At 36.4% G+C, this 20555-nt stretch overlaps 1 protein-coding gene across 2 annotated transcripts; it reads left to right on the top strand.

Annotated features, from left to right (window-relative positions):
* The first annotated feature begins 354 nt into the window (after positions 1-354).
* Positions 355-20134, top strand: ClpP (Caseinolytic protease proteolytic subunit). Of its 2 annotated transcripts, none has more exons than XM_083139393.1 (6): positions 355-477; positions 8181-8339; positions 10615-10706; positions 12399-12591; positions 14031-14136; positions 19806-20134. In XM_083139393.1, the coding sequence occupies exons 1-6, from the start codon at positions 451-453 to the stop codon at positions 19949-19951; spliced, it is 723 nt and encodes a 240-aa protein (XP_082995519.1). In that variant the 5' UTR covers positions 355-450; the 3' UTR covers positions 19952-20134. The 2 variants fall into 2 exon arrangements, with proteins under 2 accessions (XP_082995519.1, XP_082995431.1); XM_083139305.1 differs by lacking the exon at positions 355-477 and adding an exon at positions 543-749.
* The last annotated feature ends 421 nt before the right edge of the window (positions 20135-20555 follow it).

The following is a 20555-nucleotide window of genomic DNA, read 5'->3' as shown; positions in this document are numbered from 1 at the left end:
GTTCTCAGATTAGTAACTATTTTTGATATCTATCTCCCTTCCCGAAAGAAAACTTGTTTTTTTCTTTATTATCATATTTTTTTTGATGATGGATAATTTGCGGTATACTTACGTCCTAAAAAAATGAATCCTCATTCCTCACTGATCTGATCATGATTAGTTTGCTTTGCGTCCGTATAAAGGTAAAAACCGTCGATGTTCTTTTGGAAAAACAAAATTTGAGAAGACATATACAAAGTCAAATATCGTAGAGTTACCAAAACGATTCCCAAGGAAAATTTAATTTGATTTCATTAGACCGGCAAACATTAAATTCTTTTCGTTATTACGATCACTTCTCTGAATACAGTGCCTTCTTACTGTTTTGTTTTACATACAACGTGATTTTTACCTTCTCTGTGGTAAAGCTGAGTCTCACGTACATGTACTGTACAATTGTTCTACGATAAAATGTTGCTTAAAGCGCAAAATATTTTGGTGAGGAAATTTGTGTTTTACACTGGCAGTTGTGTTTCATTATAGAAATTTATATTCACAATTGGCGACGCTTATAACAAGTTGACGGACAAGTACTGCTTATACTTGCTGGTTACATATATGTACATGTGTAAATATGGGTCTGTCTCCCTTACATATTTCCAATGATTGTGAAAAAATATAAGAAGCTCCACAGATTACACCTGCCATATCATGGAAAGTCTGGAAGGCTTGTGAAAACTAGTGTCCAAGATACATTGTATACTGCAAGAGTTACGTGATTTGTTATTGTTTTGAAAGAATCTATGCTTGTAATTAATACGTAACGTTACGGCTTGTTAAGTCTTAACATATACAGTGGCCCCAGTGTGTGATTCAAGGTTTTTCTTTTAATTCTTTTGCGAATTAAGCTTTTTGCTTTGGGGGAGGGGGGATACTCGCTAAGTGGCGTATTTGTGATTCCATTTCGGGAGGTAGTTTTTGTTTGGATATACAGAATTGTATATGTTGCCAGACAATAAATTAACTAATGATTAGTCATTTGATTTTATAACATTTACACCTCATTTAGGGAGCAAATACAGAATGCCGGAAGTATCTTCAATTGCTTTAAAATTCGGCGTACTCGTTAATTGTGACCTCGTAATCACGAATCTGCAGTTAAAATTTGGCGGTCATGTCTAGAAATTGCGAAATAAGTCGAAAAAGTGGGTCCGTGAATGGAGTAAACGCCATTGATTTATGAAGCAAACCACTATGGTAACATTATAGTATAAGGGAAACAGATTTCTTCAAATTTTCAGGAGAAAGTACTTACGGAAATCATTTTCTGTAGCGTGGAAGTTCGTGAATCTAGTTTTGATCCATTTTAATGTTAAAACATGTCTTTTTCTGCGAAAATCTCTCTCCGACACTCTGTTTCTGCTGCCGCCATTTGCTATCTGGGTAACACTTTACTATACCGAGACGGATTTCTTCAAATTTACAGGAGAAATTACTTACGCAAATCATTTTCTGTAGCGTTGTTGATGTTCGGGAATGTAGTTTTTATTCATTTTAACGCGAATGCATGTGGTTTTCTACGAAAACCTATTTCCGACGTGCTATTGCTGCTGCTGCCATTTGCTTTCTGCACGAGAGCACAATACGCGATATTGCTGCTGCTAGAAGCCGATGTTGTCCGTATATGCTAAATTGAACGAAAGGAGTGCTAATGGAACCTAACCTAACCTAATAGGCATACCTCGTCCCCATGATGGTTCATGAGGCTATCGTAAATTTTTGGGCTAACATCAATGGTTTTGGGGGTTAGCCGTGGATGGTTTGTGGGAAATAAGGAACAACAGTAAGTACTCGTTAATGTAAGAAATAGACATTATCTTCGTTAGAAATTCATTATTTCACCTTAGGAAATGGTCCGCAATGCAGAATAGTATGTTAGCAATGTAAAAAAGTGCGAAATATATGATTTATAGGTGTTGTTTCCCTTATACTATATTAGTACCACCACTATTTTTTGCAATGATTAGTGTTTCAAAACTATGTTTACGATCACCCTTAATTTTTACTATGCTTGCCTAACCTAACCTAACCTTACGTGGATGGTTTGTGTAGTAAATATATTTGGTAACAGTGCGATCTCAGCCGAACCGAATTCTTCATTTTTACAGGAATGAGTTTCTGTAGCAGTCTGAAAGTTCGTGGAGGTATTTTCTTCCATCATGAACCATCTATTGAACCGGGAATTCATGTATCTTTGAAGAAAAATATCTCTCCGACACACAATGACCGATGCTTCCTCTGCGTGAGCTGGATGTTTCGTATGTTTCATGACGTAACCCCCTGTCAGTGTTTCCTACCACACCATTGTTTTGCAAGAAGTGAATGTGATTTATTTTTTTTCAAAACTGTATCGCATTGTTTTACGAACAAAATTTTAACTATGCTTGTCTAACCTAACCTTGCCGGAAATGGTTCGTGGGGCTATCCGTAAATGGTTTTTGGGCTATCCGTCAATGAAAGAGAAACGTTAAGAAGATCAAAGATCAGATACTTACATATGTGAGTACGAAATGTCGATCAAAACAATGTTTCAGAGGTCAATACTTCCTCCTCCTTCAGGTCCACATGAATATCTAGACACCTGACATGGTGTCACGTTAAAAAAGTGTTAGTTGAGGATACAGGTAAAAGGTTATGTTAAAAACACTTATAGGAAAAAAAAAAAACACATTATAGCTGTAACCTTCACACTGATAAAACTCAAATCTAAAACCGCGCGTTTCCAATTCTAAAACCACTTAAAAGAAACATCCTAAGTGGCTGGTAGAAGCCACCTGGCCAGTGCTTGAGAGAAGCGATTGTGCAGTGTATACTCAACTCGATGAAGGAAGCTACCTTCCCCTCCGTAGTTTTCCCCTCTTGAAACTGGTGCGTCACCAGTCCAAGGTGAACTCAATTTCTGCCTTGGCGGCCCTTTTGACCTTGGATGTAACATGGAAACCCATCTTGGCGTTATTATTTACAGCTTTATCCCATTTTTTGAAAAATGCAATCCATCCGTCTTCCAAATTGCCGAATATAAAAAAAGATGTTAAAAACTGTACTTACGTATGGAAGTATGTTGTTCCTAATTTCCTTTACTTTAGTACAGTTTTCAACGTTAATTTTTTAACGTCTTTTTTTATATTCTGGAATTGTGAGTAATATGCACCAGACCTACAAATATGCTTCCAAATTGCCGTCGTCCCTCTTAAGTTTGTTCCATTTATTTGTTCATATACAGACTGTTTCATAAACATTCCTATCCAATTTATTGTTCACTTTCCTGATATCTTCCCTTGTTGCGATCTTATGCCCACTAACTAATATGTGCTCTGATAGTCCTTTTTGGGTATACCCTCCTTTGTATTCTTGACATGTTCACCCCACCTGACGCGCATCTCCTCCCTGTCTGTCCCACATATTCCTTCCCGCATTCGCATCCAATCTTATAAACTTCCTTTTTCTCTTCCAGATTATCATGCCCAACCCCTCCTCCTTTTTTATATCCTGTGAAATGCTTTTCTATGCCCAGAGGTGCTTTCATCCCGCATTTTACACCATATCCTCTCACTGTCTTTTCAATTCTTTCGGAGACTCATTTCCGATAGGGGATTCTGACGAAATGAGTTTCATTTCCGACCTTTTCCACCCCGGTTTTCTCTTTCACTTCCTCTTTAACATTGTGGGAGCGTTCCTTCTTTACTATTTTCTTTGCTTTTTGGCCATCTTTTCCATATCCAGTATTGTATACCCATTTTTTATACCCACCCTCTTTGTCCATGCTTCCCCTTTTTCTTTTTCCTTTTCGTCATTACATAATCTTTCAGCTCGTATGAAAAAATTAAGGTAGTCGTTTCATGTTATCCTATTGGAGTGTTCGGATTTCTTGTGGATGTACAAGTCGCCTGCCAACGGTTTATGAAAAAACCCCCGTTAAAATCCCTTTGTCAATTTTGGTAAGGCACAGGTCCAAAAAGTTGATCTTCCCATCAACAAGGTTTTCCCTGGTGAAGCTGATTCTGACATCTTGTTTTCCTAATTCGGTAAAAACCTTGTCAAGTTCATTTTCGTCCCCGATTATGAGGATGTAGTCGACATACCTCCCATAATACTTCAACCCCTCCCCTAATCGTTCTAAAGTGGTTTTTTAGAAGTAGTGCATAAAGATATTGGCCACAAGGCCTGATATAGGGTTGCCCATGGCCACCAATAGGATAAAGTCAAACGTTTACCTTAATTTTTTCATACGAGCTGAAAAATTATGTAATGACGAAAAAGAAAAAGAGGAAGCATGGATATAGAGGGTGGGTATTAAAAAATGGGTATACAATACTGGATATGGAAAAGGTGGCCAAAAAAGCAAAGAAAATAGTAAAGAAGGAACGCTCCTACAACGTTATAGAGGAAGTGAAAGATGAAACCGGGGTGGAAAGGGTCGGAAATAAAACTCATTTCGTCAGAATCCCCTATCAAAAAGGTGTCTCCGAAAGAATTGAAAAGACAGTGAGAGGATATGGTGTAAAATGCGGGATGAAAGCACCTCTGAGCATTGGAAAGCATTTCACAGGCTATAAAAAATTAGGAGGGGATAGGCATGGTAACCCGGAAGATAAAAAGGAAGTTTATAAGATTGGATGCAAATGCGGGAAGTAATATGTGGGACAGACTAGGAGAAGCATGCGCATCAGCTGGGGTGAATACGACAAGGATATAAAGGAGGGTATACCCAAAATAGGACTATCAGAGCACATATTAGTTAGTGGGCATAAGATTGCACCAAAGGAAGTTATGAGGAAAGCGAACAATAAATTGGATAGGAATGTTTATGAAACAACCTGTATATGCACAGATAATTCTAATAAACTTAAGAGGGATGATGGCAATTTGGAAGATGGATGGAATTCATTTTTCCAAAAATGAGATAAAGCTGTAAATAATAACGCCAAGATGGGTTTCCATGTTACATCCAAGGTCAAAAGGGCCGCCAAGGCAGAAATTGAGTTCACCTTGGACTGGTGACGCACCAGTTTCAAGAGGGGAAAACTACGGAGGGGAAGGTAGCTTCCTTCACCGAGTTGAGTATACGCTGCACAATCGCTTCTCTCAAGCACTGGCCAGGTGGCTTCTACCAGCCGCTTAGGACGTTTCTTTTAAGTGATTTTAGAATAGGAAACGTGTGGTTTTAGATTTGAGTTTTATCAGTGTGAAGATTACAGCTACAATGTGTTTTTTTTCTATAAGTGTTTTTTACCATAACCTTTTACCAGTATGCTCAACTAACACTTTTTTAGCCTGACATGTCAGGTGTCTAGATATTCATGTGGACCTGAATGAGGAGGAAGTATTGACCTCGGAAACGTTGTTTGGATAAATTTATACTCACTCATGTAAGTTGTGAATTTTTGATACTATTATTTTAGTATTTACTCTTTTATATTGGATAGTGAGTAACACACAATTCACCATTATGTTATTCTCTTAAATAGCTGTGAGTAATATCCACATCACAATATGTTATCCGTCAATGGTTTTTGGGTCTATCCGTGAATGTTTTTTGAGGTTATGCGTCAATGGTTTGTGGGGCTATCAGGTATTTTTCAGTTACGAAGGTTGGAAACACTGCATACCCACATGATGCACGACACGACTCAAGCTGTACATGCCATATTGTGTGTTATGGAAGCGAAAAAACAAAGAACAATAATTACTGTTAATGTGAAAAATTGAAATTATTTTCGTGAAAAAAGGCAAAATGCCGCCTTTAAGAATCTTTCGCAATGCAGAATAGGTAAGTAAGAGTGTTAGAAACGACTAAATAAATGAGTGAGAGGTGTTCGGTGGAGATCGCACTGGTACCACATATTTTTCAATTTTTACGCAAGATGCCACTTTCTCACATGCAAATGAACGCTGCATGCAATGGGTCTCAATTATTGCACAACAATTGAGCAACGTTGTGTAATGACTACGATTGACCATTGTGCAGAAAGGAAGACGTCTTTATATCAGAATCATGGTTTCCACGTTATTGCATAGCTGTAATTGACAAGCTTATTTCACAATTTCTAGACGTGACCGCTAGTTTTTAACTCCAGATTTGTGATTACGAGGCCAAAATTAGTGAGTATGCCAAATTTTAAAGTAATCTGAGATACTTCCGGTATTCTTAATATATAACTCATTTAGAAACACTTGGTATATTTTCATTCTAAGAAAACCCAAACTCATACAAAAAGAGCCTATGAACTAGTTCCACCAAACACTTGACCAAACTTAATAATGTCAATTTAATGTTCGGTACCTGGTGGAGGTACATAGTGGTTTGGTTCCCACTGTAAACTGTAGGTCCATCCCCGAGTAGCCTTTCTGTGCATAAAGTGGACTTAAAACAGCAATTCAAACAATCAATTTTTGAGGGGGATAAACACATCTCGGGCAGGATAAAAATATTCCTGGCACCCCCTTCCCTCCCCGGCCCCATAAATGGATCAATTTTACAATACCGGATAATTCCCTGATTTCGTTTATATTTCGCATACTCAATAATTTAGGGCTCCTAATCACGAATCTGCAGTTAATATTTGGCGGTCACGTGTAGAATTTTGAAAAAATGGGGGTCCGTGATCGCAACCAACAATGTATGATTGCTCATTATTTACCGGAAGATTTTGTGTTTCCGCTATTTAATGAACGAAATTTTGACTATTTGCCTAACATAACCTTACCGTGATGGTTTGTGGGTCTATGCGTGAATGGTTTTGGGGCTATGCGTGAATGGTTTTTAGGGCTATGCGTGAATGGTTTGTGGGGCACTAAAAAAATGTTAGTTTCATAATGAGCAATTGTGCATTGTCGGTTTCTATCACGGACCTCTTTTTTTTTCAAAATTCAACACGTGACCGCCAAATAATGAGTGCAGATTCATGATTAGGAACCCTAAATTATTGAGTATCCGAAATATGAATGAAATCGGGGAATTATCCGGTATTGTAAAATTTAGCCCCATAAATTCCCACACTGCATGTAGTATATGTTTCTAGGATATTATTATATTTTAAGGATATTGTAATATTACAAATAATAAACGCTGTTTTCAGCATTCATTGCTTGAAGTGAAGGGCAATGGAACCCCCTCACCCCTGCAGCTAGCAACATTCTTTACAAATCTCCTCCCCCCTGCTATCCCCAAGGTTCAATCAGTTAATATTTTCCACTGAAGGCACTGTACCCCAGTTAATATTTTCCACTGAAGGCACTGTATGTAATGTTTGAATGTCAAAACAAAGCACCATGCCATGTAATAGATTTTCTCATATAAATTGCATGTATCTACTTCATTAAAATGTTACCTTATTTTTTAGCTAATAATAAACTTAACAATAAGCTGCATACAAGCTATAATTTCACAGTGTGAACTGTATTTTCACGATACATAGCTATGTACATACGATATTTTAAAGAATGATATGATTGCATTTAAAACTTTGTAAATCTAATGAAATTCCGTGTGCTACAAATATAGAAATTGTTAAAAGGGATAAATTCATGATTAACAAATCATTGATTTACTAAGGATACTCTGCCTATTTGAGAGTAAATCCTCTGATTTTTCATTTGCTAACCTTTCCAGGCAGAGATGTGCTTGTAAGGGAGGGTGAGGGGGAATTTTCCCTCTCTGGTTACAACTTTTTTTTAACCCCATGAGGCATAGTATGTAAAACCGCTATGCTTCAAAAGAAGTTACTGAAAATTTTTCAAATCCTACAATGAATCCTACAAAATTTTAACATAGGAAAGAGTATCACACTTACATTATATTAATACGCTCTTCATCGAGATTTTAGAGCTACTTGCAATACTACATATACCTCTCAAGCTACATAGAATCTAAGTTGGGTGTGGCCAAAGTTCAACATGCTGTATACAAATAACACATTTTGTATTGCTGTGATTGGTGACTGTGAATGTTTATTTAAATGTAATCAAGCTTTTAGTGAATATTAGGACAAAGTCACAGATGCATGGTATATAATTCTCAGAAACTAAATATTTTAGATATTTGATTTATGTTCATAAGATTTTGATTTCTTTCCCTTCAAAATTATTTGTGAACACATTGGTGTTTTATAACTTCATGTTTTTTTTTCTTTTCAATACAGCATTGGTGCTCGAGGTTCAGGCGAAATTTGGTTCAGACCACTTCAAGGAGATCCTTAGGAATGATTCCTATTGTAATTGAGCAGACAGGCCGAGGGGAAAGGGCATATGACATCTATTCTAGACTTCTAAAAGAAAGAATCATATGTGTTATGGGTCCGGTAAGTATTTCCAACATGTGCAATGAAATACAGTTATCATTTCTCACCCAAATAGAGGGAGAGGGATTGTACTTATTTGTCAACATAATCAATAATATAAGAAAGATTTTACTATATGAATCTTACAGTAATATGCTATAATTTTGGGAGGGAAAGTAGGTGTACACAACCATAATAACTAAACAAGCATTGTTTCAACACTGGACCCTGCCACATGAGAATGTTAGAAAGTTATGTTTGGGAGGATGCAGGTTGGAATCTTCTGATCATCCATCCATTGTGTGGTTTGCGTCAGTAAGTCCAGATGAATGCTGTAGTGGTATTTTTAATGAAGGCCATGGAATTAGTAATATTTGTGCCATTGCATGTAAATATCATTGTTCTGTTATTAAAATTCTTCCATGAGTGCTATTTCCCAAGGACAATGTGAATGACAATAGATTACTCCGTCCCCTCTATCCAGTAGCAGGAAACCTTCAAGTAGTGACATTATAAAAAATATGGTTTTATTCCTTAAGCAGTGAAATATTTTTAAAGGATAAAAGCTGAAGACATGTGAACTTATGTATCATTTGTGTTTAATTTGAGAATGATTTGTCCGGTGTAAGGTGTGACCTTTTCAGTTGACACTTAAATGTCAACTTCTTTTTCTCATGGTACACCATGCCTATAACATTGTTGCAGGCTATCAAGACACTGGTGTGTGCGTGGACCTATTGCCAGTATAATCGTCTGTGAAGTTTATGTTATGTATTGTGTCCTTGATGGTTTGTGATCATCCATCCATTTCATTCAATCACCATTCATCCTTATTGTAGATGGCTGGGGATTCGGGTGCAGAACATTTGCTTCCTGATGTACTTCACATTTGGCATCCTCCATCTCCTGGAATGCTCCGACTTATTAAGGAGAATTCCACAGGAAACTGAGCTTACAAAGTACAGCGGAACTGGCTACTTCACAAGTGAAGAATGCCCTGAGGCAGCTCTTATTTTTAGTAACAACTTTACTTTGCAATTTGTCAAAAGTAGCAGAAAAACATCAATATAAAACAAATATAAATATAAAATGCAGTTAAGAACATGAATATACAAGGAAATAAATTAACTGAAAACAGATAGGAACAATGTAAATGTAGGGTATAGGCTGGTTTTCAGTTCTTTATTGTGCCTCAACCAGCCATGTGAATTTGCTTGTCTTTCTTTTTCCTGACAATCTTCCAGGAAACTACAGCAAAATTATTCACTCCTGTAGATAATAAAATATTGAGACATGTGAGTCTTGTTTTCTGCTCCTTCCTTCCCTTTGTCAGTTGTAAGGCAGAAATTTATTTTATTTTAAAAACATAAAGTAAACGTAACTTCATCACTTCAAGTGATTTTTGTGTATATATGTATCTTCCTGTTTTGTACCTTGTTTCATTTGTACTTGGTACAGAGTCTGAAGAAGACCTTGCTAGAAGGTTGAAATGTTACGTTTACTTTATGTTTTTAAAATAAAATAAATTTCTGCCTTGGTCAGCATATTGAGTTTTTCATATCATGGAAACAAGGCTTAATGGTGTTATAACTATCATGAGGTACTGAGGGGAAGGGGTTTATAATTTATACAGGACCATGTACTTGTCACTGACCATGAAATTCAAAGAAATAAGGATGACTGAGAATGTACAGTCTTAAGACCCTCCTCGGTGGTGCCACCACAGCCAAGTCATCATGTTTCAGGTTTCAACTCACAAGAAATCTCTATCTTTATTCATCTGACCGATCAATCAATCAACAGATGGTAATTTGTTTGTTTGATTTATATAACAGTGTTCTTAACAGTTTGCACAATTACTAATGTACAGTACAAAATAATACTTTTGTTATTATTTTGTAATTCATATAATGGATACAGTGTATAGGATAATAAAGTAGAATTAAATAGTGTAAAATTCACTTCATTAAACAGATAATTGGCTTTGTGCACAAAATTTGAAGACAATATTTGTAACAAAACAAGTCATTATAAATATTTTTTAAACATTTTGAAACTTAGAATTATAAGTTTTGCTTAGAATGTGAACTATGAAAATTTGTAATCTTACCTTGAATTAAACCTTATAATTTCTTGATTACATACTGATGGATGAACCACTAGGCTATTAGGCATCTTGAACACGACAAGAGATTGTGTGCTAAGTACATACAGTTTATATTTAATTAAACATGGTATTGTTTTAATATCATTTTGATCAGATGTACTTACTTTCTTTTTCCTTATTGTTTTCCAGATTTCTGATGAACTGTCTTCATTAGTTGTAGCTCAACTCTTATTCCTTCAGTCAGAAAGCAGTAAGAAACCTGTCCATATGTATATTAATAGGTAAATATTCCACAAGTTTAAAATTATTACTGTGCATAAAGTGGACTTAAAACAGCAATTCAATCAATCAATCCAAGCTGCCCTGAAGAATTAATGGGCAGGTTCATCTGTACTCCCCAAATCTGATACAATATAAATTCACTTACTTTTCTTATTTTCTATTAACACGACAAAAACCTATAGGTACAAAACTCACTAGAGACAGCTTATACATATTGATTAAATGTACCAATAATTTTTTTTTAAAAAAAGTAGTGTAATTGATTGCGGGTTAGTTCTATGCTCACTCTAACAACACTCCTTCCACAACAATATTATCTCTCATTCTGCCATTTACGTCATCCCATAAGAATGTGATCAGGCCACTCGTGACACTAAAAGTTTGCTAGTGATCACCACAGGCCAATATTTTAAATACTGTTAAAATGGCGCTTAATTAAAATTGGAAATGAGCACGGGGCTGACCTCTGCCCGATCACAGGATAAATAATATACTTCTACTATAGAGATGACAAAATAGCAAAGATGTGCAGAGAGGTGTGGGTGGGCTTCAGCTCCCCACCTCTCAAATATTTGTGAAGTAGTACTAAAATGAAGCATATAAAATTCACTTTCTTTTCCCACTTCCTTTGTATTGTAATATTTAGATCACAAAACTCTAATTTTATTATCCAAAAATGGAGCAGAATTATTATGTGCCAGGTTGTAATTAATTTTTTTTTAAACTTTAAATCCACTCGAGTGATTAGAATTTAGCTCAAAAAATACACTAGCTTACATGCAAAGTAAGCAAAAGTTAATTTGATTTTGCACTACAGTTAACAGGAAAAATTTAATCACACATTTCAAGTTTTTGCAAATCTCATTGGGTGTACAGGATCTTGAAATTTTTATTCTGAAATAAGGAAGAAAACATGTCCACCACAATTCCGATTTTTCATAACTGTCAGGAAATTTCAAATGGTTCTGTATTAAAAGTGCTCAATAGTGCCAGCAGGAAGTTAGCAAAACATTTGTTTTTTTTAAACTAATTTATTGTATATGTATTGTGTTTGTGCCTTGTAATCGCGGACATAGCGAGAAGGGGTTCAAAACCAAGTGTCTCACATTTAATAATAGTAACAACATTGTTTATAATTGGTATATTAATAAGATTAATGCCTATTAATAATGATAATAATAAAATAGGTCAATTAATATTTTTTATCATCATTATATGTTAACCTATTATTATTACATGTACAAGTAAAATCGTGTTATTCAGTATCTAGCTGATGTGTATAATCACAATGTAATCCTTACTTTTGTGTAAGTTCTTAGGAAACAAATCATCTTCATATTGTACAACAGTAAGGAAGTATTTATGAAGTCCAAAATTAAATAAGCCAAATACTTCTTTACTGATTGAATTAATTAAATTTTAATTCATTCATTCAGTAAAAAGTATTTAGCTTATTTAATTTTGGGTTAATTAATTAAAATTTTAATTCATTCATTCAGTAAAGAAGTATTTGGCTAATTCAATTTTGGACTTGATAAGTCTTTTTTTTTGGGGGGGGTCCAAACTCTAAAGATATCCTTATTATTGATGTAAGAATTCATTTTTTTTTTATGTGAAGGTGTTCTTTGGTACATGGGAATGGAATTTAGAACTTCTTGCATATGTAATTAAATGCTTTATTTTCCTTGCAGTCCAGGTGGAAGCGTAACTGCTGGCTTAGGAATATATGACACTATGCAGTACATTTTACCACCTATTGCAACATGGTGTGTTGGTCAAGCATGCAGTATGGCTAGTCTGTTGTTAGCTTCTGGTTCTCCAGGGATGAGGCATTCTTTGCCAAATGCTCGCATAATGATTCATCAACCATCTGGTGGAGTGTCAGTAAGTACAGCTGTAGTGAATATAATATTCCACACCTCGTCTTATAAACCTTTTTAAAGAAATTTTCACTGGCATCGATCAGAGGTCCAGTTGAGCCTTAAGTTGAGTGAGTGATGATATTTGTTTCCCATGAGATTTACATGGAAGCTGCAACACATTTACGAGGGTTCCTACTGACTGATAAAACTAGAATAGTCAGGGAAGTCAACATATCCATCACAAAGTCAAGGAATTTTGAAGATATGCCCCAAAACCTGGAAAAGCCCCCCTTTTTATATTTGCCAGAATTTGGGAATGGAAATAAATTCCACACTTTCCTTGAACAAGCTTCTTGATGGGAGTTATTCTATATAAATATGTTTTTGTAGTTTATTTCTGTTCATAGTTCAGTGGAGAAGACAATAGAAGAAGGAGACAGAGAGATAGAATGAGTTTCATCATTGAACAAAGGTTGTTTGCTTGTCAGAAATACATATCTAATGAATATATAAATATAAGAAATATGCAGTAATAATTATGTACCAGACAGATATGGCACTATGTATTGGGAAGAGAGAATGTAGTAATATGTTGGTGGGTTTGAAAGTCTACCCCCCCCCCCCCCAATTCCAGAAAAAGTTCCAATGGCCCTGTTCATAAATGCGATTCATTCATTGTCGAATTAAATACTTGCTCTTCAACTTAAATTTTCATTAATCCGAACAATGTTTTGGCATTTTTCGTAAAGGCTTGAGAGGAGAGGACAACCCTTTCAAATAATTTAACATTTGTGGTCACTGCAGTGAGTGCTGTTGTGTATGTACGAGGTTGAAATGAACGCCATTTTTGTTCACTACCGTAAAACATGTTTGCCAAGGTAAGACAGCGATTTTGAATCAAAATCCAGGTGGCTCATGGCAAAAATGCACGAGAATGTCATCAGGACATTACCCCTCATTCAACTCTTCACACTTATGAAGGTATGTGAAGGAAAGTTTTGTCCAGGCCATTAACTTGACAAGTAGGTAAGCACATGGGTTCAAAAACTTTGATACACAAATGTGTAATAATTCTGTTAATTTGCAGATAAAACATAATTTATTTGCATATTGATTTCAATGACTCTGCCACCAGTCACACAAGCCTGTTGATTCTTTCCTTTGCTTGCCAAAAATAATTCAGCTAATTGTTTTTCATCGGATAAATGCCCGACCCTGTGGCCGAGTGGTTAGCACATCGCGCTGCGACGCCAAGGGTCCCGGGTTCGAATCCCGGTTGGGCTTGGTTGTTTGTGAATGTCCATTCATCAATTTCATCACTCATCCCCATCTTCGCAAATTAGCCAAGAGGCACAAAACACGAAGTAAAATAAACTAAATCAATCAATCAATCAATCATCGGATAAATTGTGCTTCTTTTCCTGCATACTCACTGTAGTGCAACTTTTCTTTTCTTTTTAGGGTCAGGCAACTGACATTCAGATTCAAGCAGAAGAAATATTAAAACTGAAGAACAAGATAAATAAATTGTATGTTAAACATACAGGACTTCCAATAGACACAGTAGGTAAGTGAACAGTTATGTTCCTAGAAATTTCACCAAGTAGGAAGGGGATATAACTTGCTTATTTGATGGAGGTAGGATATGTAGAGTCACCGGCACTAGAATTGGGACACTTGGATCCTGAAATACTCGCTTCTCTTCAAGGCATTATATGTGTTGCCTAAATCTACAGCGATAAGTGGATTTTCATAGCAGATTTTCAATGTAACCTTCTACCACCACTGTAGAGTTAGGCAACGCACATTACGCCTTGAAGGAAGCACTTATTTCAGGATCCAGGTATCCCATTTTTATTGCTGGTTTTATTGCCATTTTTCCATCATTGCATTTATGTGCTGTATATTATTGGTCATATTATTTGGAGTCCAACATGGTGTGTGTACACCTGTACATACTATTGTATACAGGGTGCTCGGAAATTCCCCTTGCAAACTCCTAGGGCTAGTAGAGGGGACTGAGTAGACAATATTTGGAATAGGAACCAATGTCCGGAAACATACCGTTTCTGTGCTACAACCATGACAATGTGTCGGATGTGCCTGTGTTGGTATGCAACTGGGTAGGCAGTACATGACGTCAGAAGATCACCTGATGACACGTGATGTCTACCCTGCTGTGGTATCCTGCCTGGAGCCCCATTCACGTGCCTGTTTGTGAATAGGCCGAGGTGGTCCAACTGCGTGGCCCACACTATCTCCATATTTAATGCCATTGGACTATTTCTTGCGGGGTCGTATGAAGAGTATGGTGTACAAGACTCCTGTAGAGACAGAGGGGTTGCTGCACAAGAGATTGACGAGGCACCAGGTGTGATGAAGCGAGTGCACCGGAACATGATTCGTCGGTGCAATGTGTGCAACGACGCTGGTGGTCTTCACATCGAGCCACTTTTGTAGTTGAGCAGTGCCGTATGTGACTGAAGCAAATTGTTGCGTTCCACTGTTGACACAAGTGTTATTGTGATCAATGAATAGTACGTTTCTTTTTTGTTCCCTTGACATTGTTACCAAATAAATTTGTTTATATTATGTACTGAGTCACACGTCATTCAATTCTGTACCTTACGTAACACCTCATTTCACATGGTTGTAATAAATGATTACACTTTATGTTATCAGGTGATCTTCTGACGTCATGTACTACCTACCCGGTTGCATACCAACACAGGCACATCCGACACATTGTCATGGTTGTAGCATGGAAACGCATTTCCGGACATGGGTTCCTATTCCAAATATTGTCTACTCAGTCCTCTCTACTAGCCCTAGGAGTTTGTAAGGAAAATTTCCAAACACCCTGTATAGTTTCTTGGTAGCCTATATGTGCATAAATCAAGAAACGTAAACTTGAACGTGAAACAAACTTCATTCATAATATAGTTACTTGTTTAATTTCCTTGAAACGACAATGATTTAGAAATCTGATAGTAATTTCTAATGACTGCTGTGGCACCTTTCATTCAGAGTTTATAATGCTCACCATCTGATAGCACAAGCACAGTGTTATCACCTCTTCCTGACAGTGTTGCTACTTTATAACCATAAAATAAGTTTAATTCAGCAGTGTTCGAAGTGAGAGGGGATGCACGGGGATTGTATTCCCCCAGCTAGAAAAAATTTGCAGGGCATCAACCCCCGTTAACATTTCCCACTTCAGATGCTGGGATTCATTCATCTATGCATTCAGCCTTTCAATATTCAGATTTTCTAAATGATTGATCTTAGCCCTCCCCCTGCTACGTGCCTGGAAAGAAATAATGTACACATGAAATTCATGTATCATGAAAGGAGAATTTTAGTTTACTCCAAGCAGCATGTAACTAAGACTAAACTTCTATGCTGCAAAGCCCTCTAAGGGCCAGGGCCTGCATTAACAACTTTTTCATTGGGCAACGTGTGGTCAGTGCATCAAGTCCCATCACCACTGTTTTCTGTCTTCTGAGACCGAAGCCTGCTACTTCTTTTCAAGTAGCTTCCCAATTGTCCACGATTCTGGGTCAATCCCGAGATTTTGGGGGCTCCCTCCAGGAATCTAACTTGGGGCCACCATTTAACCATTTGGCTATGCAGGAGTATTAACCAGTGTATGCATACTCTATAATTTGAGCAATGCTATGTATCTTAACACATCACATATTAGGATAGATTTATCAACTGTTTTTCCTTAGTATTTTTAATAAAATAGCTGTTTGAAACATCCATTTTATTAAAAAAAAAAAAAATAATGGTGATGAGAATTGCATAAGTGTCAGACGATGCTGTAAGGTTTCTTTTGAGTGTGGTACTTAAATGCTCTGATGAAGTGAAATATCATATAATACCTGGTCTCCTGCACACTTTCCACCTACTGAATGGCACCTGTGCCATTTCCTGCAAAATATCAGTTGTGCTTGAATATTTCATCTCCTAAGGGCTGTCATGTCAGACACTAATAGCTGGCCAATTACCCAGGTAAAAATTTTTCTTTCAAAACAAGGAGAATTCAAGTAAAATCTTACTTGTCGTACTTTTCGGAGTTGGGGTATAACATAACACAAGTAATTCAATACTTGGAAACATGATACTTTTTTGGTACTTGCACCAACTTGGGTAATTGTAACAGTACTTCGTTACAATGATCAATTCATAATTGGAGGATTTATTTGCCAGGACAATAGGTGCTTTTTTTGATGTTTTAAGCATATGCATGTAAAGTTACACTGGTAAAATGTGCAATATATAGAACAGTTAAATATCCTTCATGTATTACAAAGTAGTGGTAATGTGTTGCCTTTTGTTTAGTAACTTGCCCAACTCCGAGATTTATAAACAACAGCACGATCACAGGTAACATTTCACAAACTTCATCATATGCAATGGAGTTGAAAGAAAAACACTTGTATTGTATATTACATAATTTGTTGAATCAGTTCCAAGATGTTTTGCACATGTAATATTTTCGATGTTGCTCTTTGACCATGATATGCTCACAACTTTTGATTCAGAGCAGTCTCCTCAAGAGCTCTCAGCAGCTTAGTGTTTGTTCAAATTTTGGGTATGGGAACTCTTAGGACACTACTATTCTATAAATGAAAAAAGTATGTGGGAGACATAACTTCAATACTTATTGTATTATGCAAGCAGGGCCGGCTCTATCGTACGTGCAACATGTGCATTTGCAAGGGTCGGTAAGCTCAAGGGGGTGGCAAAATGTATAAAAAATGGAAGCTGCATTATTTGAGGCAGTTTGGTCTTCTTGGGGCAGAGAAAATTCAAATTAAATCAATTTGCATATGCAGTATAAAGCAGAAACAGATAAGAAAAGCAAAGGGTAACTGCGAAAGAAAGCTGTGCCGCAGCTATTATTGTTTTGTCTGTGAAAATGTTAAGCAACGTCTACTGTGTGTGTGCGGTGCCAAGTTACAATGCTGTCTACTGTTTGATCGCCCGCCAGTCCTCCACCCCGCCCCCCTGTTATCGAGGTTTGAGTTAAACTGACATGTCACATTCGGTAGTCGGAAATAGAGTTACATTGTTGTTTGGCGTGTTGATCGCGAAAGGTGGTGATGATAGGTATTGCCGAATCGTGCAAGTCGCAATAGTAAGTTTTTGTCGTTGCTGATTGCACCTCATTTACGATCTTGACTATGTAACGATAGTGCAGTTAGTGTAAGTCATGTGTGAGAACGTGCGCACGTTTGAGTGTGACAATGTATTGAGAGACTTGTGTATTTGTGCTGTCATTAAAACAACTGGTTTGTCGAGTCGACGTAAGAGATTTAAAGTTATTTGTTGCATTTGTAATTGTAAAGTAAGGTATGTCTGATAAATGGAAAAAAACTCTCGGGTGCTGAATATCGTAAACACAAACGAGAAAAAGAGCGCAATATAGAAAAACAAAGTGGAGCTTTGCACAAATTTCTGAAACTTGAGGCAAGCGATGTAGTGAAAGCCGAAGAATTCGAACTGGTGATTCTGAACTCGTGGCATGTTGTTCTAATTGCGATCTTGATGATAATGGTGTATTTCAGCAAAAATGTGAAACAGAATCTTCCTTTGTCGGTGCTCAGGATGTAGTGGAACTGTATGAAGAATATACAGATCCAGCAGATTGGAATCCACATTTGAGTGATGCCGAAAGAGTGGAAATCGTTAAAAAATTTAGACTATGGTTCTGTTATTCTCGACATTGCAAATAGAAAAGCTAGAAAAGTTCATTTGTAAGCTTTCCAACTTAAGGTGGGGAAAAGGTACAAAGTGAATAGTGGAATCATGAAGAAATCATGGTTTACGAAGCGTACATAATTGTACATACATAGTTTATTGTAAATTGATGAAGTGAAGATATGTTACTTTGTGTACAACATTCTGGAAAATGTACAGTATAAATAGTCATGAAGAAATAGTGAAAAAAAACAAAACAGGAGAGCTTAGTTGTTCATACATTACGTTCTCTTTGTACGTATGTTGGGGTGGGGGCGGCAAGAAGTAAAATTGCACGGGGCGGCAAAATTTCTAGGGCCGGGCTGTATGCAAGTAACAAAGCCAGCAGTCTTCATGGTCCAGTATTTAGCGATATGTCTACAAAATCACTGTTATCTGACCTCTTTTTTTATTCTTTTGTTGGAGCCTGCTAATTAATCTTTTCAAGGATTACTGCCAATGTTGGATATCTCTGAATTTTTCTTCTTTCCTGTGGGACTTTGTGGTCATAACGACAGCATTACAAAGGCTAAGTAATGAAAGTGAAGAAAGGATGATTACTTCGTACCTTGGCAGCTGGCCAGTAACCATTGCCTTATCATCTTTCAATTGTGCATTGCATGAATGGAAGTGTTAATGCTACTGATCATATTTCCATATTGAAACTGCCGGAAGTGGTGAATGTAGAGATAATCTTAAATCCCATTAAGGAACCATTTTAGCGCCTGATGCTGGAAATGATAATGAAAAATAGCATCACAGAAAGACATACCAAGTAATTTAAATTATCATTGTACGTTAGCAAGAATAACTAATCTCTCACATACATGTCTTTGTCGAAACTTTTGAGTCTTATTATTTGAAAGAGGGAAAATCATTCATAATTGTTTTGGAATAGGTAGTATAACCACAACTTTACCTGCCACTCTTGCAATATGTTTTTAATTTTGGCCAATAAAATAAACAAAAGAGTTGTTTTCTTGTTACTCTTCCTTTGCTTCCTCACTTTCCCTGATTCAGTCGTGCAGACTGAAAACATAATTTTTTTTAATAAATATTTTGGACTTCCTTTTAACTTTTTAAATTATTTAATATTTTATTAATAACTATTTAATTTTACTATAAGTCATGGAAAGTTTTTTTTTTACGGGTGCCTATGGATGTTTGCTTGGGGTCAGGTCCCCTTGTCCCTCCCCTTAATGACGTCCCAGTGTCTATAATTTAAAAGATAATCAATCAATCCATCATTCTCCCATCTTTGTAAACACAAGACCACATTCATCTTCATACTACAGGCGGTATTTGAGGGAGTTCCCCCTCTGGTTGCTAATTTTTGATACTTTTGGGGAACTGCATATATATATATAATATCATCTTGAGGATGTAAAAGTAGTTACTGGAAATTTTTAAAATACCACACTGTCCATACACAGCATGAACTAACTGTTTCAGATCAGGTGATACTCTCATCATAATTGTGTCTCATTTCAGAGGCAAGTATGGAGAGAGATAAGTTCATGGATCCAACTGATGCTAAAGAATTTGGAATCATAGACAAAATTTTGGATCGACCTCCAAAACCAGGTGACAGCGAAAACGAAAAGCCATCCAGTAGTGACACTCAGCTAAAAACATAATTGACCTTATAATAAGAATATGTAGTGCATTGGATGCACATGTTTTGTGGAATTAATGGGTATGCATATGTGTGATTGATGAATTTTATAAGGACATGTGTTATTTGTAACAAGGTGTGAAACATTGTTGTATATTATAAATTATCAGGATATGTAGATAATAAATTTCTTTTTTTAATTGAGGATCTTTTATTAATTTAATAGGGAGTTGTGTGAGGGGTTGAATTTTTGTGTCAAAATATCAGTGGTATGTTTGTTGGTGATATGCAACACTGTTTTCACCCCAAAAATTGCAGTTAAAAATTTAATTGTAATTCAAAGTACCATTTCTTTCATATAAAACTATTAGAATGTTAACTTCTAAACAAAATTTAAAATTAGATTTTGTATTATCACAGAGTTTCCCGACAAAGCTTCAAGATAACCCTGAGCCTGTTTGTATTGTGTATGCAGGAGAGATAAGCAAGTGATTGTTTGTAGCCTGTCTCTGTCAGCTTAAAGTATATTTAGAGTTTAGATAAGTGGATTTTAACTCATATACTTAGAAGGATGCAAGTTGGCCATAAGTGCCGACTCACCCAAAAATTTTAAGTCATTCATTCAT

This window comes from Lepisma saccharinum, chromosome 1 (assembly GCF_977018435.1).
Source record: "Lepisma saccharinum chromosome 1, izLepSacc3.1, whole genome shotgun sequence".
Classification (NCBI taxonomy): domain Eukaryota; kingdom Metazoa; phylum Arthropoda; class Insecta; order Zygentoma; family Lepismatidae; genus Lepisma; species Lepisma saccharinum.
The sequence above is the reverse complement of the archived record's forward strand: the minus strand, read 5'-3'. Positions and strand labels throughout refer to the sequence as shown.

Coding starts and splice junctions, on each gene's coding strand:
- ClpP (XM_083139305.1), top strand. CDS start 642: ATGATTGTGAAAAAATATAAGAAGCTCCACAGATTACACCTGCCATAT. Junction 750..8,180: donor ATACATTGTATACTGCAAGA/GTTACGTGATTT, acceptor TTTTCAATACAG/CATTGGTGCTCGAGGTTCAG. Junction 8,340..10,614: donor TCATATGTGTTATGGGTCCG/GTAAGTATTTCC, acceptor ATTGTTTTCCAG/ATTTCTGATGAACTGTCTTC.